General features: G+C 41.3%; 4 protein-coding genes across 4 annotated transcripts in view; 1 reads left to right on the top strand and 3 right to left on the bottom strand.

Annotated features, from left to right (window-relative positions):
* Positions 1-922: 922 nt before the first annotated feature.
* On the bottom strand, positions 923-4,125 carry ankrd2 (ankyrin repeat domain 2 (stretch responsive muscle)). The gene is made up of 8 exons (XM_068568651.1): positions 4,060-4,125; positions 2,976-3,122; positions 2,695-2,802; positions 2,525-2,623; positions 2,286-2,384; positions 2,036-2,134; positions 1,843-1,941; positions 923-1,039 (listed from the first exon to the last, which is right to left on the bottom strand). Exons 1-8 carry the CDS (start codon positions 4,123-4,125, stop codon positions 923-925), a joined length of 834 nt encoding a protein of 277 aa, XP_068424752.1.
* Positions 4,126-4,983: 858 nt separating this feature from the next.
* Positions 4,984-7,453, top strand: st3gal7 (ST3 beta-galactoside alpha-2,3-sialyltransferase 7). The gene is made up of 8 exons (XM_068568525.1): positions 4,984-5,134; positions 5,374-5,527; positions 5,612-5,738; positions 5,824-6,161; positions 6,368-6,554; positions 6,702-6,842; positions 7,133-7,282; positions 7,367-7,453. Exons 2-8 carry the CDS (start codon positions 5,379-5,381, stop codon positions 7,451-7,453), a joined length of 1,179 nt encoding a protein of 392 aa, XP_068424626.1. The 5' UTR covers positions 4,984-5,134; positions 5,374-5,378.
* Positions 7,454-7,944: 491 nt separating this feature from the next.
* On the bottom strand, positions 7,945-16,457 carry hps1 (HPS1 biogenesis of lysosomal organelles complex 3 subunit 1). Its single transcript, XM_068568071.1, has 18 exons — positions 16,211-16,457; positions 14,795-14,978; positions 14,547-14,681; positions 13,335-13,477; positions 13,140-13,248; positions 12,049-12,209; positions 11,816-11,918; positions 11,630-11,714; positions 11,478-11,545; positions 11,219-11,386; positions 10,821-11,000; positions 10,276-10,352; positions 10,045-10,182; positions 9,773-9,837; positions 9,460-9,605; positions 8,784-8,897; positions 8,579-8,661; positions 7,945-8,498 (listed from the first exon to the last, which is right to left on the bottom strand). The coding sequence occupies exons 2-18, from the start codon at positions 14,909-14,911 to the stop codon at positions 8,336-8,338; spliced, it is 2,055 nt and encodes a 684-aa protein (XP_068424172.1). The 5' UTR covers positions 14,912-14,978; positions 16,211-16,457; the 3' UTR covers positions 7,945-8,335.
* A 3,104-nt stretch (positions 16,458-19,561) lies between these two features.
* The window catches only part of hpse2 (heparanase 2), a 49,733-nt gene continuing 42,964 nt past the window's right edge, over positions 19,562-26,330 (bottom strand). The window contains exons 10-12 of the mRNA XM_068568332.1: positions 24,953-25,098; positions 22,752-22,898; positions 19,562-20,609 (exon numbers count right to left, since the gene is read on the bottom strand). Of these exons, the coding sequence (XP_068424433.1) occupies positions 20,447-20,609; positions 22,752-22,898; positions 24,953-25,098 (456 nt within the window). The 3' untranslated portion in view covers positions 19,562-20,446. The remainder of the gene's footprint in view (positions 20,610-22,751; positions 22,899-24,952; positions 25,099-26,330) is intronic.

Below are 26,330 nucleotides of genomic sequence, written 5' to 3'. Positions count from 1 at the left end.
CAGTTGCACAGCCTGGCTTGGAACAGGAAACACTGTGTGTGGCTGATAATATATCTGATGAGTTGTCTACAATGAACATGTTTTTTTTAACAGAAGCCTGCCCTCTTTTCAAAACAGCATTTTACGTTCACATTGTGAAAAATACAACGGTATAGCTGTTGAACAAAATGTGGTAACAAAATGAATGTGTCATGACGAACTGTGCATCAATGACTACATTGCAAGCATGGGCGCAAGCTGTTGGTGTCCCCTGTGTAAATGACCCAACCTCCCTCAGGAACATTTGAGCCACTGATGATAGAAGGAAAATATGTCCACTGAGCTCCTCTTGAATCCCTGACTTACTGCGGGGGCATACCAGCCATCTCTGCTATCGTCAGCTGAAGTCTGAAACACAGTGCTACTGTGTGCTCTGGCCTTATCCGTCGCCTCAGTACAAAAAGGATCTCTTGATGTATATTCAAATGCAGCTACTGCACAGCACTATCTATTGATAATATTCAACTTACAGGCATCACAAATCAGATATGAAACATCCATGAGAGCACTGCTCAGATCATAAAGCTCTTTAGAGGAGAACATCAAAAGCTGAAGCTTGGCAAAACTGTTTGAGAAATGCAGCTTTGCTTCCTTATTCATGTGTTTTTGTTTCCCTTTTTTACAAGATAAGCAGAACTAAATCTGTCACATCAAAGCTAACATTTTGTAGTGTCAGAGTTCAGACAAATCTCAGAGGTTTAAACCTCCATGCCCTGGAAAGGCAGATATTTTTGACGAGCACAAATAATGCATATATTCAAATATGATGTACACAGACATACAGTGGAATCACAAAAGGTATTTTAAACCTGAGACGGATTGTTGTATAAAGTTATGTTATAAAGAAGACACTGTTTGAGGAGATGTACATCTTTTTCACCATTCACTCTTCTCTGGAGGTGTTTTCAGGTCCCACATCCCTGAGCTTGTCCAGTCCCTTCAAGGTCTCCATGATGTCAAACTGCCATTGTTTTACCAGTTGCACTGCGGTCACTCCTTCCTGTAACGCAATTCTTACTGTCAGTGTGTTAGTGAGGGGTCACATTGTATGTACAGTGTTGAAAGATGCATCTTAGATTCTTATTGTGGATTTTATGTGTCATTTAAAGGAATACTTCTACCTTTTGGCAATGTTTGTCTTTATCCTTGTTGAGGATTGGATGACAATGTCTTGAATATCTATGTGAGGCTACATAAGCTCATCTCTTTCTTTTAAGTCATGAGCATGTTTTGCGTTAAGTTAACTTATCTTAGCATAAAACAGGTAACATGGCGACACAGTTATTAAAATGCTTGTTAGTTAATACCTTAGATCTTGTTTATTTAGTCGAAAAATACAAGTTTAGAAACTTACATTTTACAGTTATTACAAAGTTCATTAGTTAATACCTTAGATCTTGTTCATTAAGTCAAACAATTCAAGTATAGAAACTTACATTTTACGTTGTGTGTAAAATATGTCTTGGTAGGACATGTTGCTACCAACAGAGACTCCAGGAAGTCCCTGAAGGGCCACGACATAGTCTGGTCCACATCCCGTCTTACACAGCAGATTTACATTTTATACTTAGGTGTTTTGTTTGTATTGAAAAACATCCGTCTCTAGTCTTTAAGCTAAGCTAGCTGGCTTATGGCTGTAGCATCACGTTTAACATCCAGATATGAGCATGGCAGTGCTCTACCAATCCAAATTTGAGCGAGGAAAAGCAAATTGTAAATTACCCAAAATGTCAAACGATTGACTCTTCTAAAATCCTCTTTAAGCTAAACCCGGCATCAACATCAACAGAAAGAAAAACTCACATGATTTTTCACATTTGTGTCGGCCCCTGCAGCTATGAGCAGCTTCACTATCTTGTATCTGTTGAGACGCACAGCATCATGCAGAGCCGTGTCTCCTTCCTGAGAGTAGAACAACATTGTTAACGGCAGAAATTAATTAATTATAAAGATGATGAAACACAGTAGGGAAACACTCTGTTGAACTAATGCCTACCCTGTCCATGGAGTTGATTTCGGCACGACAGGACAGCAGATACTCAACAATGCCGGTGTGGCCTGTTCTGGTGGCCACATGCAGAGGAGTGCTGTCCAACTGCAGTGTGGACAATGACACACAGTCACAGCCAAACACATACTGGACCATCTGTGTGTCGGTATAAGACTCTGCAGTATAAGACTCTGCTCATGGACACACAAATATGAGTCCCGGTACAGATTTAGGCACTAGTAAAATGCTCATTCACCTTATCTGTAGCATTCAGGTCAGCCCCGAGGCTCTTCAGGGCTTTAACAACATCCGGGCTTCCCCCTCTGCAGGCCCAGTGTATGGCCCTGGAGCCCAGCTGAAACACAGTAGGATGGTCCCATTCTATTAATAGCGCTCACTTCAGGCCACTAGAGGCTGTAGCTTTAGTGAGTGAAGATAATCTCAACCAATCTCATCATCATCTTTACAAACAAGCCATGTGCCCGCACGTCTTACTTGATCTTCAAAGTTGATATCGGCTCCTTTTTCCAAAAGCGTTTGGATAACTGCAGTGTGTCCTTCCAGAGAGGCACGGTGTAGTGCTGTCCTCTTCAACTGGAAAGTTAAAGAATATTAATAAACAGAGATTACTTGTAGTATGGTGTTAATGTAAAGGGTGAGAATACCTCATCATGGACATTAGGGTTCCCACCATCAGCCAAATATTTGTCTACTGCATTCAGTTTGCCTTGACCGGCTGCATTCATGAATTCTGCAGTATCCGTGGACCCTATCTGTCACACAGAATCACACACACACACACACACACACACACACACACACACACACAGAAACACACACACACACACACACACAGAAACACAAAGACAGAAGAGAGAGAGAGCGATTACATTTTCATATCTCTGTTGTGCACATGAACATAAGGTTTCTGAACATTGTCGCTCACCACGGGGCTTTCCACAGACACCCTGGGCGAGTATGTTTTCGTCATCTGTTTTCCCCTTTCGCACAGCTCTGTTATTTTCTCTCCTCCACTTATGTCCAAAATCTCAAAGTGGAGCTCTGAGGAGATACTCCTCACTCTCTCCTCTGTCTGAAAAATGACAGAAACAGCACTAATGTAGGAAACACAATTGGAAACCCCAGATGAGAGAGGGCTTGTCAACAAATAAGTAGGCTAAGGGGTGTTGAGAGCTGGGAATGGACGTGTTAATGTAAAAATAAATTCACAGCATAGTGCAAGCGAGGCTTGGCGGTAACAAAAGTAACCTTTTCCAAAAATTGCCTCCTGGGCTGTGCTTTCATGTTTTTTGATAAAAGTTATGTCAATCATTATTAACTATGAGAACCTCTTTTCTTGGCAGGTATTTTGTTTGTTTGTTTCAGATATAATACATAATTATTTTTCTTAATCTATGGAAAGATAGACTGTGTTTTATAATGCTGTGTCGGAAATAAATGGAAAAAGTCATTTTGGCATCACGATAAAAGGACTTTTAAGCAAACGTCTTGATACACAAGGTTAACTGTGGAAGCAAACAGAACGATCTTGTTTATGCATTTGAAAGGCAAAGCAGATGAAAAGGAGCCGTTTCCGTTCATTCAAATTCAAGTCAAACAGGATTTAGTGAAGCTCTGGTAAATCACGTCACCTAGGGCTACTACAGCATCAGCTTGTGATTGAAAAGAAAATGATCGAATTGCAAGCAATTTCACATAGTGGTCCTTGACATGTGTTTTTCAATATATCCACAATGGATGTTGGACATCTCATGTTCAAGGCTTAACTTCAATGCTGACATGTTTCTTGGATATAACAGCTCCTTAATTAATGTCCTCATATAAAATATACATTAACATGTTTTCACAAATAAGGGCTTTGTGGCAGGAGTAACATTCATTATTGTTTTTTAAAAAGAAGCTCCGAGTGGTGAGTTTATGCTAATTATCATTTAAGGAGCCATAATGTCATATCAATAAAAAAACATCACAGAAGACAGATTGGAAACGTTAGTATTTCTCTCACCTACCTGAGCTTTCATCTCTATTCCTGTTTTATGGTCCGTCACACTGGCGGCCCACTGCACATCTCCCATCTCTGTTTCATACAAACAAAGATAGAACAGTCAATAAAGTAATTTTGAATAGTTAGCTTTTGAACTTTAACTAGAAACTTGGAATAAAATCGAACAGGCTGCATGTCACTTTATACAAAAGCGCTGCAAGCCCAGTGGCTTCCTGGCTGGAATACTGGGTTCATAGTGGGACACTGTGTCACCCCATCAAACAGGTGTGCGTGCACTTTGGTGTGTGTATGCATGTATGTTTGTGCGCCAGCATTACATTCTCTCTCTCTCCCTTTCCCTCTCACACTTTTCCTCTCTGTCACACGCACGTACACACACACACACACACACACACACACACACACACACCAACCTTCAGGCATGTCATACCCCGAGTCATGAGCTGAGGGTACATTCATTCCACAAGCTCCTGGTTATACTCACTCCTGTTCCCACAACAGTTTAACAGTGTGTACCACTCCTCACATGGGTACAATGTGTGTACAATTACTCCCAAGTGATACCTTGTAAATATATGTATGAAAAGACAACAACTATCAATCAGTGTCCAGCCTCAGCTTCGGTATTTTTTTCTAAACAATTTCTAGGCACAGTATTTTAGATGAAGACACACACGCAAAAAAAAGAAAGAAAAAAAAGAAGTGTTTTCTCTACTGTGCAATATATACAGTAGAAAAAACATTATGTTTGTGTGTTTCAAACCTGGAAGGTGTCATCCAATGTTTTTCTTAATATGAATTGGTTTTCCGGACACTCGGCCTGTTTCGAGCTGACATTTGCAGGCAGATTTCTATTGGATGGGACATTTGGTCACACGCATGCTTGTTTAGAGGCATTCCTGCCAGAGTGTGTCTGAGTGACGTGTTAATGGTTAACATGTTATTGAGGGAGGCAGAGTTCAGTGGAGTAGGAAGCAGCAGCAGCCATTTTAGCTACATAGGACACTGCTTTCCCTTCAAGCCTAGAGCACAGGCGAGCTGTCAGTTAACCCTCCGCTTACAGCTCTAGCAGGCTGGTTGTGAGTTTAGAGTTCATACCAATCAATTGATGATCCTCTTGATGTTTTAGTAAGTCACAATTTAAACAATGTGTTTTTTTTACATTTAATTGTGAAATAGGTAACATGGTACTCTACGAACACTTTTTTTTTTTTTTTTTCGAGAGAAGCAATTTCTATAACATTTTTGTTTTAAAAAGGATTTAGGTATAATCACTACTGCCAGTTTTATGATGTGTGTGTTTCAGGTGTAAGTACAGGTGCCATGGTGATGCTGAATCACTTGAGTGTCGAGGCCCCAGACGACGGGTCTCCACTCCTGCCCGAGGCTGCGGAGGCTGCAACACCAACGCCTCTCTTTCTCTGGCAGCAAGCGATCGCAAAGACTGACTCCAGGGAATTCTTCCTTAGCAGGTACATCCCTGCAGGCACTGTATATACGTATAATGTACCTGTGAATTAATGCTACACTGATGTTGTCCTTTTTCTGTTGTATAGGAGTAAAAACCTTGCCTTCAGTCTGGTGCTGCTCATTGGATGTTACTCGGCTATTCTGATTCCTGCATATCTCCCCTTGGATAAAGTGGCAGCTCTCAGTGATGACAACCATCATCCTGAAGATCTGGTACAGAGGTACACTTTAGCGATCCTTTTAGATCATGTCTTCACTCTTATCTAACATCTCTCTATTTGTGTGTGCCTTCCTTTAGGTCTTACTAAATAAATCAGCCTCCCTGCTTTCAGGCCCCTGTCAGCCTCGCTGGTGCCTGAACCACCTCAAGTCCTTGTCATGTTCTGCAGGCCTCCGAGACATCCCTGTGTTTGTGCAGCGGGAAAGGTCTGTGCCTTGGGATCTGTCCCCTCCTCTGGGGCTCCAGGGCAGTGAGAAGCATCTGGCCCTTGCTCTTTCATCTCTGCCTCAGCCTGGCCTGCCGCCATCGCTGAGGAGTGACGGCAACTGCAGGCGATGTGTGGTGGTGGGCAATGGAGGGGTTCTACATGGGAGTCATCTTGGATCCCATATAGATCAGTATGACATCATCATCCGGTATGTGCACCACTGTTAGTCAGACTGGAGGAAGGATATCTTGCTGGTGCGATAGATTATGATGGCTATTTTTAACTTTTAGCGATGGATTTTTTTCCTCCGCAGCCAATCATTGATTGAGGTTAGGGGGGGAAAAAGCTTGACGAAAAAACACTGGATGAAAAAAAGTAATTCTATTTTATCTATACATTTTCAACTGTTGCCAGGCTGAATAATGCTCCAGTGTCTGGCTATGAGAAAGACGCTGGTTCTCGCACCACTATCCGCCTGGTTTACCCAGAGGCAGCACCTCACTCCCCAGATGAATACAAAAATACCACCATAGTTGCTCTGGTGGTCTTTAAGAGCCTGGACCTGGACTGGCTGACTTCTGTCATCACCAAACAGCCGCTGGTAAGCCTATACGTCACAGGAACCATTGCACACAGAAACAGTGTATTACATAAGCCATGAGTGTCACAGCAACTTGTGCAGCAACACCAATATCACATCATCACACTCACTGCCTCACATGCTCTACATCTCCCATGTTGTTGCTAGAGCTTCTGGTCCAAAATATGGTTCTGGAGGGAGGTAGTGGATGATATTCCACTGAGACCGGAGAACTTCAGGATCCTCCATCCAGAGATTATTCACAAGACAGGGCAAGTCGTCCAGAAATATGCACTAAAACAGGGAAACGTGAGTTCTAATATGTTTTTCTCATGCTTTGTTGAACGCTTTCATACAATGCTGCATACAAATAGAGAACAAAGAAATCTAGAACAATGACCCTTTCTAGCCTAACCGGTCCTGAATAATGTATGTGTATGCTTTGCTTTGACATATGTTGACTTTGCTATAAACCTATGAAAAGAGAGTGAAAGATGAGCAAACACAACCTCCACCGAGAGAGAATAACATGTTTTATTTACGTAGTAGCCTTCATAACAGGCTTTCTCAGTGGTTTATAATGGTTTCTCTTCAAGTAGATGGTGCCAACACTGGGCGCTAGTGCGTTGGTGATGGCTCTGCAGCTGTGTGACCAAGTGAGCCTGGCAGGTTTTGGCTACGACATGCAGCACCCAGAGGCCAGGCTCCACTACTATGAGAGCTTACGCATGGACGCAATAAAGGCTCAAGTAAATGCAGATTACTAAACAGTGATATGCATTTGTAAGGCTGTCAAATCTCATGTTTTCATTGAACTTTGGCTCATCATACAGGTGGTGCATGACGTTAATGCTGAGAAACTCTTCTTGAGGGACCTGGTGGCTGCAGGAGCTGTGACAGACCTCACAGGAGTCCTGTGAGTCAGTGACTGATAATGTACAGAACTCGATGTGCATGGTTTCCTCTCCCTGGGAGCCCGTGTGGAGTCCTCCTTAACCGTGCGCCGCTGGAAGAATCCTACGTGTGAACTGACCTTTAAAATATAGTATCCAGGGGTGACTGAAGAGTGAGCAAATCTAAAGGTTAGACACGCTCATGATTGGTGAGACTTAACCTGACATATCGAGTAAATTCAAGGAACCTATTGCATCTCTAGCTGTTATGCATATAGTAATTGTCATATGGATGAATAATTGTGTCATCACACATGGAAACACGATCAGCAACTGACTTCCCTAATTTGTAAAATTCATGTGATGGTTCAATGGTTCAAATTGTGCTATTTCGATTCCGTTTTAAAATGACTCAATAAACAAATGAATGTGAGAGTACCGATATTTATTGTCACCACAGAATAATCAAAATTATTGGAGACAATAACAATGATACAATAATATCTGTTGTATGCTTCATAAGACACTAACAGTAAAGGCAACGATGGGCAGTATCTGTATTTATAAAAATTGATCAGTGGCACAAAAAAAAGTGAACACAAAACATTTAAAGTATTACTAATAAATAGAAAACAGGTCATAAGTGAGAATTCAAAAATAGATTACAATTATCAAGATATTCTAAATATATTTCTTACAGTGCATGTTGGTGTTTGACTGCGTTCATCATGAATCCAACGTGTTCTAATGAACGTTAGATTAATTTATCAGAGGATAAATAACGATGTTCACCATGAAGCTGGAATCCATATATCTCTATAAAGAGTGAGAGACTGTTTTTTTTTTCTTCAAAAACAAAAATAAAGAGTACCATGGCTACTGCGCCCCAGTTTAAGTGTGTGGATGCGTCTATAGCAGAGGATTGCGTGAAGGCTCCCACAGTTTGCTTGCCAGCTGTCTGCAGTGCTGGAGGATGATCTCGGCGGGGATGACCCCTAGGTGAACAGTCAGCAGTTCGTAACACTTCACTACCTCACCTTGATGGTTCTTGCTGTAGTACCGCAGCAGCTTCCTGCAGGACACGTTCCTTGTTATAGTCAGCAGCACTCTTGATTGGATTAATCATATCTATTTCTGGCATCCACTGTTTACCTGTAGTAGTCCCAGGCAAGCATCCCAATGGGGGCGGAGTCATCCGGAAGGATGGGTATGTCCCCGGCCTCCAACTTGAAGCCCTGATTGATCAGATCTACAACTTATATAATGCTGTATTTGTTTTTTTAATCTTCACAGTATCCCAGGGTGATGAATTCATGGTTATGTTATTTCTGCTTACTAAAATATTCCAGTAACTCACGCTTTCATTTTCAAACCAGAGGAAGTAGCAGAAGTAGAAGTCTCCGTCGCGCAATGTCACCGTGGAGTAACCCTTCTGGAGATAACGCCGTGTTGTGTTGACCAGGCCCCACACCTTCAGGATTGATAAGTAAGGAGAAATTGATTAAAAAAAAAGCTAAATCTGCATATTGAGCATTTTAACAGAATATTTAGTATTTCTTTGATAAATATTCTCCTTTGCTTTGTGGCAGATAATTCTCTTTTAACCGGACGGTAAATATGAAAGTAGAGAAAGTCTTAGTTTAGCTTAGCACAAAGACTGGAAAGCTCACTCATAAACATGTGATACGTTCTGTTTAACCTGTACCAAAAAGCAAGCGTAAAACTGATAATATAGAGAGGTTATGTGCTGGACTATTTATTTGCCGTGAGCAGTAACTTCTTGGACTCTGGCGACTGTTTCCCTTGATTTCAGTCGCTGTGCTTTATGATAAGCTAAGAACAGATATGAGAGTGATATCTATTTTCTCCTTTCACTATTGGAAAATAAATAATAGTATTTTACGAAAGCGGCAATATGTTGTAACCTAAAAAGCCACATTAAATCATTTAATTTAATAACGGAAAAAGGTTTCGGACTTAAACAAATAGATAACATGAACAGCTTAAAAGGCGTGTAGTTTTAGTATCTTGACCTTGCTTTTGATGAAAAGAGCCAATGGTCCGGTCCCCAGCTCAGACGTGTTGCGTTCTGTCAAGTTGAGCGATGGCGCAATCATTTGGCCGGTGGATCGGTCCACGCAGATAAAATGGATGAGGCCTGGGAAATCCTCCAGGTAAGTGAGATCACCTGGGTCAAGATCAATACACTCCGGACAAATGTGAGTTGCATTTCAAACAAATTTCTAGTCGTTTGCATGTCGTAAAAAAATCATGCACTTCCAGAGGTATTTTAAATGTACACACAAGGCATCACAGTGAGCTGGATTATTTTGCTGACAGGATATGACACCATGGTGATATTTCTCTTGCTTTTCACCAACAGGAAGTCCTTCCAGTCCATCAGTTTCTCCCTGGGAGAAAGTGATTAGAACAGAAAGAATAAGACGAGAAAGAAGATACGGACATGAACAGTTAAGGATGCTGTTGTGGACCATCTCGCAGGTATTTGTGGACAAAAAACTTGTTCCAAAAGTTTTAATGGATTCAGATTTGAAAATGTTACAAATAAGTCAACAACAGATATAGTGCAAAGAGATGTGCGGCTGACTGATACACACCGCACCATGGTCTGGGCTCGTTCCTGCAGACCGGGGGAAAGACGTTGAGGAATGTCACTTGGTCCAGGCTCGAGGAGAAAACACTGTCTGTATACGCCGCACAGCTGAGTCTTCATCTTCTTACACGATGGAATGAGTCTAAAACAAAAACATGAACGTAATCATTCAAATAACCATCCAACTGCTTCGCTGTGAAGCATTTCAGCCAGCACAGGGCTGCAGAAGACTCACTCTCTGCTGAACCCAGGTCCTCCTCTGGTGAAGGCCAAGTTCTTGAAATCTGTCCAGTCCTTTTGTAACTGCCCGGACTGGAAGGACAACAAAGGAACACGAGCAGATTTGATTTGTGCAGCTTAAAAAATTGACCATTTTGGCAACCTTAATCTTTTTAGGTGCTTTTACTGGATCTTCAGTTCATTCATTCAGGTGAAGATGGTGAAACAAATCTTAATGTTGTATTCAAATTAGAAAACAAATCTTTAGGAAGGTGTTCAATGCGTGTCAAGTGAAAAGAGGCACAGTTTGTACAACCTTATGGGTTTTCAGCGCAAACAGGAACTATAAACTGCATCATGGTTTGTATGAATAATACTATCAGGAGGGTTGCAGGAAGGCTGACGGTTCACTTTTATTACAGGCTGTGATCAAAAAAGCCACAATATTTTAGAGAAAATAACAGTTATTGTAAAGGACATATTTTCGTGTGTTATTTGAGGCAGGTGAGGTGTAAAACCTTTGAATGCTGCACAAAATGCTGGTACACCTATCTCACACACCTGTATCTCACTCGGCCCGAGGGCTTTGATAAATTTATCAAGCTTGCTGCGGACTTCATGGATAGTTCGCTGGCCTCGAGTCGCAGCAGATCCTTCTTGGCCTTCACTTAAACGTTTCTCCAGTTTGGCAAAAGCCTCCAAAAACGTGTACACGGACATGGCCACTGCGCTGGTGGGAATCTGCCGGAGATGAAAACAGATGTTTGAGTTCTCTCAACAAGGGAGCACAATGTGTGTATACTGTAAACACAGCAGGCAACTGTAGTTAAATAAGTCCAGATAAATGTGTTACAATGGTGCCCCCTGCTGGCCAACCCGCTAGAACACATGACCAGAGTGAGGACATTGAGTCTACGCGACAGTAGAACATACATGGAAGTGTGTTGGTGTCCACAAACCTTTGTTAGCAGCACAAGTGTGATGCCAGGCCACAGAGGCAGACAGTACATGGAGTGTGGCATCATGGGATACAAGCCATCTTTGAGTGAGACATCTAAGAAGACTCTGCGAGGGGTCGAAGGGTCAGGCGGAGGAACTTCTAGAGTTTGCAAGCTGTCCTCTGCCATCTGAAGACGTGATCATTTCATCAAGTCAACAGGTCTCGTTTTGTTTATTTTGCGTTGAATCCGGATTAGGTTTTAGGAATAATCTTCTCACCTGGACGTCTGGGTCCACAAACTCAAACACAGGTGCACTTCCTCTCGCTGGCTTGTCTCCTGACACACCTACATGGAAAAATACAACAGATCACTGCTGTTGTTTTAATAATTGACTAAATGTGAATACACAGACTCTTCTACACAACCCACCGGAGCTGCTTGAGTCCCTGTCTGTCGGGGACGGCTCGGGCGTGTAAAAACTTTCAGGACCAGAGCCGGATGTACTCTCAACATCCTTCACAGGATGACAAACACACAACATGCACGGGAGCCGAAAATAAAAAATCAGAAACAAGGGAACCGGCACTTTGTGTAGTGACTGTCTGCATTTTCTACCTCAGGATTTGGATCATCCTGGTCTGTGTTGCTAGGATACATATTCTGTGCCATGATGATGAGGGCGAGGAGGTCTGAGGTGGCGAGCGTGCTCGCATTGCGGCTAGAAGGGATGGTGGAACAGAGACACGGCATCTTTAATAAAGAAATCTTAAACAAACTCAAGTAAGTTGTAGATAAGAAATAGTGCAAGTTGTGGAATAAAGGTGAAAGGTTGATGGACACATCTGTACCTGGAGTAGAACGCGAGCAGCTTGGTGTGAACCAGGATGAAGGCGTGCATCACCTCTTCTCCGGCTCGCTCCACACTGCTGTTAAGCTGCTGAACTAAACGGCGCTCCAGGAACTCGATGCACTGCTCGCACAGCGTGGGATGGATCAGCCTCTCCACCGCCTGAGAGAGAGGGAGGAGACGAGAGCGTGGGGGATGAGGACGACGCTAACCATTGCATTTGCCCTTTAAACACGTTCACACTGCCTTTTCAAATAGTCCAAATGACCCGTTTTCAGAGGTATGATTCATTCCTTCAGACAGAAAAAACACATTCACGAGGCATAGTACTTGTGAAGAGGGAATCCAACCTGAATTGAATTTGTCACAATGCAAAAGAAGGGTTTCAGATTATATTTAATAAAAACATGTCTACACTTTTACGAAAACAATTTAAATGTCAAGTTATGACTGGTGCTCTGTATAGCTGAGAATACAACCTCAGAGACATGAATCATGAGCTTGTCATTCCTATCTAAACACACAAGAGGAAAGATTGTTTCACGGTTCAACACAAACATAATTTGTTTATATTAATTTGAAAAGAATTATATAAACACCCATTTAAACTGGACCTTCTGCCCATTCCTGCCACCTAGTGGTTAACCTTTCCACATTATAAATCTGCACACATGATGGTCAGGTCTTTACGAAACAATAATGCGATTCAAAACACACAACCCATTATAAATGTCTATTTTGCAATCCACAAAAACTGTAAGGTTGATGGAAACTAAGCCCCAATCATTAAATATATCACTGAGCGGGAAAAGAAAAAAAAAACTACAAATATGACTACTAATCAAAAACCAACAACTAAATAATAATAATAGCTCAATAATGTCTCTGGCTTTGCTTTATTGCACACAGGACTCCTTAGGGGACAAAGATGTTAGCTTGAATGGGTATCAAGATGGCAGCAGTGTGCACTGCGCTGTGAAGCTGAGCGTTCGGTTATCGTCTTGTCTTCCATATCATTTGCTGAGAAAAACATTTGCAGAATGAACAAAAAAAAAGGCAACTTTTTTTCCTGCTGTTAAAGTAGCATCGCACCTCCACTAAGAAGCTCTGGTCATTCTCTCGAAGGCGGCTGTAGGTCTCCAGCAGGCTCTGGAGAAGCTTCCACAGCCTCGCTCTCTGCTCCGTGTCCTGAGGACGGAGTCTGGTGACAAACAGGTCACGGGTCAGCCGGATGCCTTGTTAAAACGGTCCAGAATCAAGAGGGAACGCACACCATGTCTTACTTACTCTTTCCTGAGGAGGTTACTGCTGAGGGTGACCATGCCAAACATGACCTCGATCATCTTCTTCATCACATAGATCTTCCTCCTGAGATCCCCCTCTTCCTCCTCTCCGTCTCCGTTCACAGCAATGTAGAGACACTCGTCGAACTGGGGAGGACACAAAATGACCTAATCAGCTTGCATTGAATAAAATAGAAAATTAACTAAGGATGAGAATAAATAATGAATAATAATACATTGTATTTATATAGTGCTTCAAAAAGGTATTCAAGGCACTTTACATGATGAAGAAAGAAAGAATAAAAAGGAAGAGGGATTACATTATAACAAAATACCAAACAAAGGAGGTTAAACCAGCACAGGTTAAAAGCTGATTTCATTAGATGAGTTTTGTGTGATGGAGAATGTCTGAGGTTCAGAGGGAGGGGGCAGCAATGGAGGAGGCCCGGTGTCCCCTAGGGCCGATGCTTGGAACAGAGTCGGGGGGGAAGCGGGGTGGTGTCAGTGGATCTAAGGTTGTGGGTGGGAGGGTGTCGGTCCAAAAGGTTTGAAGGGGCGAGGTTGTGAAGGGTTTTTGTTGGTGAGGAGGAGAAGTTTGAACTGGATTATTTGCTGTTCGGGGAGCCAGTGGAGGTGTGGAAGGACCGGCGTGGTGTGATCCCTGGTGTGGAAGTGAGAGAGCCGACAGGCAGCTGCATTTGGGATGTATTGTAGTTTGTTGATGATTTTGGTGGACGCTGTTGCAGTAGTAATAGAGAGGTGATGAAGCCTAGTTTAAAACACATGGACTAAAACAACCAGGATCTAAAAAGAGTAACATAAAATGTGACTGTAAAAAAAAGGACATTTGTGAAAGGGGAACAGACTAGATGATTGTAGGAAACTGTCCCCTGGGGAATAAACATTTGCAGGAGAAAGACGTCAGAGGCTGCTGAAGCTGAATGGAGCAGAAGCAAAGTGTTCGTGCACCGCTGGAGGACAAAGTGCGGTTTGACTCCTTAACAAGACTCACATGACGCTTCTCCGTAAGAGCAGCCTGCATTTAGGTCACAGTGCTGTTGCTGTTGGCAAGGCAACGTTCAAGAATAAAGAAATCCGCTTTACACATGAAGGCCTTTCAAAATAAGGTCAAAAGGTCACAAAATCACATCCTTTTAATTCTTTTGAATAGTTGTGGAGGGGCTGGGGATGTATTGTTGATGAATTCAGACCCTACCTGGTGTAGGACGTAGATGTGGTTGTTTTCTGTGGTGAAGGAGGTGTAGCTGTCCCCCAGCCGGTCCACCATGGTGCTGCAGGAGATAATGATGGGAGCAAACAGAGTGCTGATGCTGTCCTCGAAGGCTGGGAGCTGACAATCACAACAAAGACAGGGAGAGAATCAAAAATGTTAAGAGTTATTGAAACAGCGACAAGAAGTTGAAAGGTGTGCACACAGTATCCGTTTGGTTTCTTCCGCTTTACCCCCTGGCCGTCCTCTTGAGACGCCCCATACTGCGCCTGGACATTCTGGTAAAATTCGGGGTCCGTCCAGTGGAAGAGGACCTCGGCGCTCTCACTGGCTATCAGCAAGCACTTCATCTGGACTGCACTCCTATCCGGCTTCACGTGCTGGCTTATTTACTCCAACCTCTCCACGTGCATCATGCTAAAAAAAAAGGTCAAAAGGGTTAGTTTAATAACTCCAGCAACAACTGTCTATGTTGAAGACTTTACTCAAAACGTATGCTCGACTTCAACAGACGTCCACGTATTCTGTTCCTCAGGAACCAAAATGTTACACACATGCTGGTTAACCAGGACTTAACAAAAAGCACTGAAGCAAAAGATATAAAACTTGAACATTAATGTCAGGCAGCAGGCCGAGTTATGAATACTGGAACCAGTTGGGGAACAGAAAGCTGGATAAGCTTTTTCCCACACTCCATTGCTCTTTGACGTCAAACAGAGCTGATATTTTATCAATGACAACCTCTGGGAGTACAGATAAAAAAAAAACAAAGGTCAGAAGCCAAAATGTTTGCTATATGTATATATATATATATATATATATATATATATATATATATATATATATATATATATATATATATATATATATATATATATATATATATTTTAATTCTGCAAAGGAACATATTTGTTAAATGATTGTAAGCGCTGTGAGGTACTGGTACTTTGAAGATCTGGTGATGTGACTAAGCTCTGTAAAGGTATTGATCTCTGAAATTGGTTTAGTCCCATTTTTTTTCACTAAACCTACAATCTCTTATATTTAGTACAGAGTAACTTTTGTTTCTTTTTAACAACTCTTTGTTATTACACTCATATTTGCATCACAACACAAAATCGCAAAGTTGTTCAGTAAATAATTCATTAATGGATTGAAAGAAAAATAATTGTGCTTGTAATTTTTCAGTAATTCAGTATTTTTATAAACCAAACATAAACACTTTGTAAATTAAGAAAATAATCAACAGATTAATCTATAATGAAAATAATCTCCAGTTGTAGTCGAATTACTTTTCCGATTATTGTTCCGATTATACTTACCAAGGGCTACTTTTACTTGATGTGACATTTTTCGTGCAGGACCTTTGACGTGTATCGAGTATTTTCTTTTACAGTATTAGTACTTTGACTTCAGTAGAGGATATGATTAATACTTCCTGCACCACTGGCTGTACGAGCCTGTATGTAGGTCACAGGGTGTATATGTCAGTTGATGCCAAACAATTCAATACATTTTATGATCTGAATCTGTTCCGATCCGTAAATGACATCCCGCGTTTTACCCAAAGCCCTCAGTTACTTCCCCTCACCAAACTTTATACTTCCTCGCTGCACAAAACAAACTCTCTGCTCCACGTCACGACTCACTGTGCGAACTCTGCCACGGACGATCCCCGCATCTCGGTCCAGTGTCTCGGTCGTCCAAAGCTCCGGCTGTGCTCAGCTCGTGGACGTGTTCATCGCGGCTGGTCTCAACCCAACAACCTGCTTCCTCCTCCAACAACGCGCATCGCGGAGTCACGTGACACCCGCAGCAGGAAGTGCCCGCTGGTCTGAACGTCGAGCTGCGAGGACCTTTGAGAGCTCGCTGCTGCGGGAGAGTTGCAAGTAAATGTGGACGTTATCCACGAGGGCGGGGGGCGGGAGGGGGGGGGGGGGGGGTCACGTGCCGCTGCGCACACAGGGGCGCATGACTGCTCAGACAGCTTGGTATTTGTGGAATGCAGTTTAATGAAGGAGATTGAGATCTGACGTCGAGTTTGCCATGTTGGGTAAATCTCTAAGAAAAGTAAGCCAAATAAAGTAAGCCACTATTTTGTGTGTGAACGCAACACACAGATTGTGTTGTTGTACTTTTTACATACGAAGGAACCAGATATGTTATTACTTTAAATTCAAAAACATCGAATTCCTCCTGTAAATATTACCGTTTTTTTTTTTTCATTTAGGGAGCAACTTAGCTGCCATGCATTACATATATGCTGCATATACACATATATACACACACACACCAAACATTAGGCTGTTTCTCAGAATGTTTTGATGGCTATAACAAATCTGTGTTGTATCACAATATTCAGCACAGATTGTATGTTTGGCTTCTGAGCGCAGCAAAGAACCCCATAGTAACGTAAATATTTATGTTTTATTAACCTTGCTTGGGTCAAAATGGTCCAAAATGCCAAGAGAGTTCTACGTTGCGGGCCAAAGTCTAATCTAGTCCATCAGTTTTCTGGGGATCCGGCGTTCATGAAAGTCTTATTTAAGCTGACTCCTGTATATACAGAGTAAACATCATGAAATCCTCAGTGTATGCTAACAGGGGAAAGGGGCCTTGCATGTCTCAAAATGGATCACCGAGTGTAAACAGTGTTCGGCAGGCCCGGGTAACAGTTACCTCCACTAAAGAGGCACTGTCACGCAGAAGTGGCCAGACACGGCGCAGTCTGCCTAAATCACAACACGAGTAGATTTTGCCAGTAGAAGTGACGCTCAGCAGTTGTTATCAGAAGGTACAGGGTTATATAAAAGAAGTGTGCTAAACCAAACCGTTTCTATGGATTGGTTTGATAAGATCCTGAATGTCACTATTAGGCCTCGTTGCTCTGTATTGCTTTGGTCAGTTATTTGGTCGAGTACTCAATTTACTCAACAAACATACTTTTTATTTGAGTAAGAGGTGGTTTCAAACAATAAATTATTAAGCTCATGTGTTTCCCTAGCACACCATTTCATTTGATTGTATGTATCAAACATGGAACTGATCTAGGAAGACTGACAACCAAGCAATATTCTTGAGAAAGAACAGCACGATTCCTGCTCTCTCTCTACATGAGCCTGTCTGCTCTCTCACTCTGTTTTTCTAGGTTTGCATGTGCTTTGAAAATAAAGCATGTCTACGCATTCATCTAAATGTGCTCACACGTATACGTATGGCCTTCGAGGTATGATGAATAATATGTTTCTCTTCATACGCCCCTCGGTGAAAAGGACCAGGTGTTAACGAGTCTGGTTTGATTCTCATGTGTCAACAATGCCGACCTGTTTGAAGTGGACCGCATGCGAGTGAGCATGAGACTGTTCTTGAAGTTCATTTTGTTGAGAACAAACATTTCTGCGTAATACATAAAAGCTATAATAACCCATTACCATGAATGGAACCGAACCAAACAAAACATATGATTGAAGGTGCATGCTTTGGATCACGGCTCTTGATGGGCCGCCGGTGTTAATGGCTCGCTGTCATGAAACTTCAGTCCACTTCAGGCCTTTGTCTTGCTTTCTAAAGAAACCCATGCAGCGCAGTTTTCACATACCATCCTCGTCTGGGAGAAACTGATCAAACATTTTCGTCAACGTGCACACAAGATCCTTCATCTCCCTTCGACGTGACCCTACTAAGCAGATCCCCGTTGTCTCCGCATCAGTAGACACTGAGCCAGGTTTGGCTCAGGTTCAGTCTGTCTGGGCCAAAGCTGAGGAGGTTTAGCCCCATCGTGGCTTCGTGTTTCCCATCTGCAGCTGTCTCATGCAGTGACAAGACAGCACTCTTCCCACTACAAAGACTTACTCCAGCTGCTTCCACATCTGGGTTCTCAGAGTGTAACAGTTTGTGCTTATGTGTAAAGGTGTAAGGAGTCTGCATGAATGTGGCAGTTTATGTCTGTAGGTTCTTTCTGTTGGCATGCATAACTACTTTTCTTTCTGCTCTCATGTGGGCATATATATCACATCCCCTCAACTGTTTCTTTTCCCTAAGCCCATGTGCTTCTGCACATCCTAGTTATGTCCTGAGAACCACTGAAGCGTCAACTTGTGAGTTCACAAAGTTTAATATTCAGTTTAAAATCTGATTTCGGAAATAATTTCTTGCTTTCGTGCAACTCGTAGCATGATGAACAGTGACTGAAGTATATACAAATGAAATACAACTTCCAAGGTATTTGTAGGTGTTTATTATCAATGTAAACTTTTTTTTAAGAAAAAATATTATAAAGGCACACTTTACATATTAAAATCATGCTCTCCAAAAGAAATATGAACATCTCTACATCAACTATGAACAAATGTTCTTTAAATTGAACATGTTCGGCTTATCTTCCCCTCGTTGTCTCAATTCATGTCGGAACAGAGAACACAAAGACGTTGTTACTCATTCTTTGGTTTTAGTCTCGAAAATAAGAAGCCAATCTATATGTAAGATGTTAAAATATTAGGAACTTAACCTCAATAAATGTGTGACATGTCGTGAATCACAAACCATTTTTAGGTAATTCCTTTTCTCACAACAACAAATAAAAACTGTCCACACCTCTGACATTTGAGTCAATAACCCAATTTTTCATGACAAATTATTTGAGATATTTCTTTAGAGTTGGGGCATTAGTACCACTAAGATAACGGATGCTTTTATAATAGAAATATAAAGACAAAGAAAAGTATAAATTAGATGTGTACTGTGTGTAAGTAAACATATCAAGCTTAAATCACTTATTTTCAACACTCTCTTTATGTACATTATCTAATTATATATGACAGTAAATCTGTACAAAATTATGTAAAATATAGAATGTATATTCGTACAAAAAACCCTAGCAGCATAAGAGGATTATACAACACGTGTCACACTGAGGATAGTGAGATCAGTTCAAATACACCCAAAAAACTGGTATTTTAGAATATTTAAAATCAAAAGCAAAACCCAGATTTTGTCTGGACGCAGGCTGCATGTTGTGGATGGGTTCACACTGTTCTTCAGCTAAGCATATCGCTGTAACACAACACTAGAAACCTGCAGCAGAAAAGTAACGATACACACAACATACAAACTCAGCCTTTAAAACAAACAGGTTTTCCCTTTAAGCCACTTGATATGGAAAGAAAAGACGGACTGGAAAGACACATCAGTAGCTTTATCAAAACAACACATTACACACCCACACACACACACACACACACACACACACACACACGCTCACACTCACACATAGCACTTGGCCTGTCCAGGCAAGACATTTCTCACACACCATGGCATCTTTCTCTTCGTGGAAATGATCAAGTCAAACTGAAGCTGACGTGTCTTCGTTGGTCAGTGAAAGATTAGAAGAAAAGAAAACTCTTGGCAGACACAGAGTTAACAAAAAAAAATTGAAAATATAGCTTCATTCAAAGAATGTGGACTTTTATGATATTGCATAACTCCATACAAAGCCACAAAACGATCTCTGTCCATACGAGTCTTGTTGTGTATGAGGAGTTGCTGGTGAAAAGATCGAAAAGCGTTCAGTGCAGCCCTGTTTATGCGTTTCGGGGCAAGTCTTTCTTTGACGGAGTGGAGAAGACAACAAGGAAAAGTCCGGGTTCGTTTGTAATTTAAATATTACCGTTGAAATAATGGTTGAAGAGGTTGTTGTTAAACTAGAGAACTGTACTGTCATCAAGCCACGTGTACACTCCACTGAATTGTCCTTGAGCAAGACACAACACCCTAACAAAGTGGTATTCTGACCTCCCTGGGTTTTCCCAGCGAGGTGGAAAAGAAATGAAGAACCGCACTGTTTTTTAAGCTTTGGTTAAAACTGGCAGACGGTTTGCGGGTCAGCGCTATCTTCGGCAGGCGTATGCGTTAATGTTTTTGATGACATAAAAGCCTATGGTCATGGGAGGCATGGCTATCGTACGTCCAGCTCTCAATGTCTTAGGTTTCAACTCCGGGAACGTCTCGTTGTCCACCATGAGCAGCTTCTCCCCGTTCAGCTGGACATATCTGAAAGATGAGGAAAGCAGGAAATACAAACTGCGTTAGCTCAGGCAGATGACATTTACTTCACCTGCCTTCTGACACATAAAACTGGTGAAAATATGGAGTCAAGATGTGTCTGTTAATAACGGTTTCCACATCATCAACGAAAGATAGCAAAATGCAGCTTCAGGCTTTATGGGTTTTGATTCTGTCAAACGTACACTGGAAGGCGCTGTTGTTACAAAATTGCAAATGACTGGAATCTGCAGCGTGAACAGTTTGGAGTCAGCTACATTATTTACTACTACTACTCTTTGCTGTCTGAGCTATGAAGATAATTTACAGTACTGATAACAGTACAAATACATTTTGTTAACGACAAATTGTTAAAATGGTTATTTCAATAAAATCTAATTTCTCATGTTCCTTAAAATCACCATTGCGTGAGACAGACAGGTTGCTACAATAAAAGTAAATTGTGTTATTGCAAACAGCTAAAAATGTTTTTTTCCTTTTAACTCTTTTAGCAAATGCGAAAGATTGTACAATCATGAACAGCTTGAAACATCCATGAGGCGTGCTCAAGCTGCCTTTTTAAAAGAAATCGTTTCTCTTTTTTTATTATTATTCTTATATGTAACATAAATCTCGTTCTGAAGATGAATGATCTCCTCAAACTGTATTTGCGTTGCATTACCGACACACAACCTTTCAACTTTAAAGTGCTGCTGTTATTAGTAACCACATTTTATTATTTTGATATACAGTAAAGTTCACAATGATACAAGGATCAAGGCCAATGGTCTGGATATTTTTACGTGAACCTCAAATTCTATAAAATATCAAATTAAATTGGGCTCAATATGAAGAAGTTATAAATCAAAGTTACTCAAAGCTTTACTTGAACATGCATGGGTCTGAATACTTGGCCAGCGTTAAAAAGTCCCACTTCTCAGACAAATTTATAGACATCTGGTGTTGCTAAATTCTTCAGAAAAGTCTCTCTGCGCTGCCTGTGGTAAAGGAAAGCACTTAAGGCCTGAAAAAAGCCCATCGTTAGCTTTCTTTTCTATTAATTGCCTTGTAATCCTGTTCTAACACCTAAAACATCCTCCGTCATTATGTTGTTATTGAAGGATCATGCCTGAGCCGCCATTAAGGCCGTATGTCGGCATCGTATAACACACACACACAGACACACACACACACACACACACATACATAAACACACAGACACACACACACACACACACACACAGTCCCGAGTCATTAGACTGTTATCCAGGATTTGAGGTTCAAGTTTGAGTCAGAATAACAGGCCAGAGGCTTAAATGAAAGAGAAAACGACTGAAAGCATGAACTTTTCATTTGAAAGGACGTTTTAAGACAATACAATTTGTATTACCTCAATACGTGAAGTGTAATATATCATAGTAAAAAATGTAAACAGAATTATCAGTTTAAATAGACTAAATATGAAAGAAAATGAAAGTCCATTAATAAGATCCAGCTATAAAACCTCATTTAAACAAAGGGGCGTTGACATATTGGATCTCTGTGAACTTACAATTCATCCTTCATACATGCAAACAAACACTTTCAATACCCCCACTCTCAAAAACCACAACAAATCTGCACAATATTCAAATTATGTATGTATATTTCGTTACAATTTTGTCGATGTCACACTGACAAAATAAAAAAATAAGTAACTTGGCTTAAGTTGGTTTCAGTTTCAATTAATCGTAAAGCCAAAAAGATTTTCATTTAGGGTTTATTCTTAATGTTGTCTGAAAATATTTAAAATCTAGATAAAGAGGAAGCAGTTATTGTATAAAAGTACATATATTTGATTGTGTATTCTAAAAACATGCCGACTCATTGTAAATTATATAGCTCAGTCCATCAACCACGGTTCTCTTAAAAAGAAGTCCCTGCAGCGTTTTAAGTGCCAGCGTTTAACACCCTATTAATATTGCAAAACATAACTAATTAAAGACTCATAAAGTTGTTTATGAAATTCTTCTACATCTCAACGATGGCTGTTTTGGTACTTGGGTCTTGTTTGATCATGAATGAATGGAGCGAGATAGTCTGTAACCGCAATATTATTGGATGGATTATTTAATGCCTGTGTGTGTGTGATAGAGAAAGAGAGATACTAACTTGGCTCTGAGTCCGTCAGTGCCGTAGGGTTGCAGCAGGTACTGATGGACAGTATTGTTCCGTAACGTCCCCGCCAACTTGATTTTCTTTCGTGACCGATGCAGGTTGATGATGTAGATCGTTATGGACCCTCTTACATAGTTGTGACTGGTGTTGTAAAGAAAATGATGATTACATTAATTTTCTTTTACGTTAAGAAAAGACAATCTGAAAGAAAAAAGGCTCTTCTCCACATCTGTTATTGGGGATTCATTATATATTACATTGTCATGTTGGATAACGTTCTCTATAATTAAAGATGACTACAAAGAAAAGAAAGCCTTTGATATAGTTTTTTTTATCACATATAATAACAGGATCAAACCCAAACTCCTTGATCTAATCTGGATCAAAAGGCTTGCAGAAAAATAATAAAGTAAGATAAAGCATGCTCAAGAATGGAATTCCATTTAGCTGTGAGTTATCATCTATATTTAGTATGAACCATAATGCACCACATTTCATTTTCAAAGCCTTTATCATCCCTGTAAAGGCTATCTGCTGCGAAAATCTGCTTCTCTTGTACAGTGTCCAATATTAAAACCTGTCGCTGTGGAGCCCGGGCTCTGATGAATGCGACGGGCAACACTTCTTGAGTTACACAAACAGTGATTGAATCCGTCTCCGGAGAGCAAAGCACTGGGGACCGGGACAGCGATACTGGCCAGAGGTAAATAACTAAGCCAGACAGATAAGACAAACATGATAAAATCTAATAAGGGCCCAGATACGAGGGCAAAGACAACACAGCTGTAGTGAATACCACATGTCGGCCTTCGTGTTCAGGGTCAGGGCTGGTAGACATCTCTCCTAGTTACCACCTCCAAAACATCATATCTATAAAGCAATCTTGGTTTCGGGTTCGATGTTAATCTTAATTCTTTTGGGCCCGCAGTGAGCTATTTTTCTCATCAACCCTGCAGGACAGCCAATATATATATATATTTACAGAGAGAAGTAAAGTATTGTCCTGTTGATGGGAACGCTGTGTGTCTGGCTTTGTGTTAAACTCTTGCAGCCTTGTTCCTGCGAAGCGGGTACTGTGGCTCTGAGTGATAGATCAGATGGTTAGATGGAGAGAGAGATAATGACCTCTCAGGCCTTTTAAATGATGAGGTTCTTAGCAATCCAAACTGGGAACATAAACATGTGTTGATGCTGTTTGATGTCGGAACGTGACTGGAAAGTGAAGAAAATATGATGCAAACCGCTAAAAGGGGTAAAAGGGCAGTGCAAGTCAAATATCTAATCTGAGAAGACTTTTCAAACCACCGACTGGCTGAGCAAAATTTGCAGTTTTTGCTGTCTGACACAGTGCCGTCAAACCACTAACACGACAATGGCTCGTTCACTTAAGGGCTGACTGTGTAGTAACACAAAGTGGCAGAAACAATGGCAACTGGAACTGTGGATTCGGGACGGACTGCTTTAGTGCTTAGTGACTTGTTGAAAAGTATTTCAAATATTTGCATGCATGTCATCAGGCCTCATGTGTGTGTTGGTTATGCAACTCCTGCCCAGTTATCAACCATATATCTGTGCAGCACTCCACTAATTTTCTAAGAGATGCTCCACCTGTAAACGAGTCCTGTCTAGAATAAGGCCGTAAATCTAGCCTGGTGCTGACAGCCACCGGCCTGGGTTAAATGATAACCTTGAACAGGTCATGGTGGCACTCTTTATCTCCTCGCGGCACAGACCGCCTTATTGTCCCTCCCCCTCATATACCCCCCTTCAGCCAATCTGAGATGGGATAAAGGCCTCGCACACCTTTCAGCGTCTCTTTGACGGAAGAGACAGAACCCACACACTTGATAAGTGATACCCGTTAAGTTTTATAGTCTCTGAGCTGTGAAAGAGCGGGTGTCTGTAGTCTGCTTATTTATGGGAAGCCGAATGGGCCGGCTGGGAATTTTGTTCGTCCCAACTAGACACTGAGCCTCAGGTGTTCGCAGGACGCAGGGAGTCTGTTTTCCATTTAAATCTTCAAGGAGATTCAAGTATTGCTACACATCACTGAAAAGCTGAGGGGATGTGTGCTTTGTCATCTGCTTCAAATGAGAATAAAATAAAATCACAGTATATCATGATAATGTACACTTTTGCTGTGTTTAAGTGCAGGTTACTAAACTAATCCAAGGTGGGTAAGCTGTAGCTCATACTTGTAGTAGCTGGTACAGTGGGCGTAGATACGCAGCTTGTCTCGGATGACTCGTCCTGGCTGTGGCTTCCTCTGCAGTCCAGCCACCCGCACGGCCAAAACCCTCGGACCAACCAGACGTTTGAAGACCAGAGAGAACCAATAATCCTGGAAGGGCCACACCATCACACACACACACACACACACACACACACACACACACGCACTTTGTTACATTACTTTTATGAGAGTATTGGTTCATTTATTATCGTCATTATGCTCAGGACAGGATTCACAAGGTTGTTGTTTTTAGGTTAGATGAGATTAGATATTACGTTATTAGTCCAGCAGTGGAGAAATTTGCGGGATTACAGCAGCAAACGGGTAAAGAGCACACAAAATACAAAGCAAAAACACGCAGGTGTGAAAAGGAAGTTTTAAAGACCTGATCTGACTGAAGGCAGGGAAACAGTTTATGAGCATTACCAACTCTACTTCACTCAAATGCAAGGGTAAATCTGACATAATATTTATTATATTATGTGACACCATTCCTCACAGCAATGGTAGATTGGATTCCCATGAAAGGAAAAATTGCTCAAATCCTCATTTTGTTTCTTCAGCCTCGAAATGTCCTGGTAATTGTAGATTAAGTTTTGCAAACTGTGAAAATTCAGAATGTGTCAACAAAGCAGCTAGTCTATGACAGGGCGGAAAAAAACATCAAGTCCAAATACGTCAGCCCTTTGACACTTAAACATTTAGTCGGAGCGGATCGCCCCATGTAACATGTCACATTGTATGGAACAACCGCTGACCAGTTTACGATTGACGGGTCTTAAATATGACATTTTTACAAAATATTATGCTCCATCATGAATTGCCGTTTTATCTTGAATGGTCCACCATACTGTGTCTCACTTTACAGACTCAACACCTCTCCAAGAGACCCAGAACAACATGTGTTCCTCAGGAAGTTCCCATGCAATCCTGCATATGGCAACATTTAAGAGCTTCTTTTTTCCATGCAGGCTTTAACTTAATTTGCTGCCAAGGCATCGGAGAAGCAGAGCACAGTATGGAACTGTATAATGTTGGCCACGGGCAGACGGATGGATGGGTGAACGTATGGCCAGAACTGTGATCTATGAGTATTACAAAGTGTATAAAACAACGAAAAAGAAAAAAAAAGTCAACTCAAGAGTTGAATTTACGCAAGATGGTTGAACTGATGTTATACTCATGCTTTGTGTTTAAATTTCAAAACTCAAGTAAAAGAAACCAGCCAATAATTGATACATTTTAGACTTTGGGGTGTGTGAAGGTGAGGTCACACATGTGCAAAATTAACTTGCATTCTATGAAAGTGAAGGGGCAAAAAAAAAACAACATTTGCTTCC

Source organism: Clinocottus analis, unplaced genomic scaffold (genome assembly GCF_023055335.1).
Source record: "Clinocottus analis isolate CAN_PGR_092001 unplaced genomic scaffold, fCliAna1.0.p SCAF_8, whole genome shotgun sequence".
NCBI lineage: Eukaryota > Metazoa > Chordata > Actinopteri > Perciformes > Cottidae > Clinocottus > Clinocottus analis.
Note: the sequence above shows the minus strand (reverse complement) of the source record. Positions and strands in the feature narration are given on the sequence as shown.

Bases quoted from the DNA above. Each gene is read 5' to 3' on its own strand.
- ankrd2 (XM_068568651.1), bottom strand. From the start codon at position 4,125: ATGGGAGATGTGCAGTGGGCCGCCAGTGTGACGGACCATAAAACAGGA. The intron at 2,385-2,524 runs GTAAGACGTGCG...ACTGTGTTTCAG, and splicing joins ATATCAACTTTGAAGATCAA to CTGGGCTCCAGGGCCATACA. The intron at 2,135-2,285 runs GTGAATGAGCAT...TCCACACTGCAG, and splicing joins ACCTGAATGCTACAGATAAG to TTGGACAGCACTCCTCTGCA.
- st3gal7 (XM_068568525.1), top strand. From the start codon at position 5,379: ATGGTGATGCTGAATCACTTGAGTGTCGAGGCCCCAGACGACGGGTCT. The intron at 6,555-6,701 runs GTAAGCCTATAC...TGTTGTTGCTAG, and splicing joins TCATCACCAAACAGCCGCTG to AGCTTCTGGTCCAAAATATG. The intron at 7,283-7,366 runs GTAAATGCAGAT...CTCATCATACAG, and splicing joins TGGACGCAATAAAGGCTCAA to GTGGTGCATGACGTTAATGC.
- hps1 (XM_068568071.1), bottom strand. From the start codon at position 14,911: ATGAAGTGCTTGCTGATAGCCAGTGAGAGCGCCGAGGTCCTCTTCCAC. The intron at 14,682-14,794 runs GTAAAGCGGAAG...TGTGATTGTCAG, and splicing joins CTCAAGAGGACGGCCAGGGG to CTCCCAGCCTTCGAGGACAG. The intron at 9,838-10,044 runs GTGTGTATCAGT...ACTTTCTCCCAG, and splicing joins CGAGCCCAGACCATGGTGCG to GGAGAAACTGATGGACTGGA.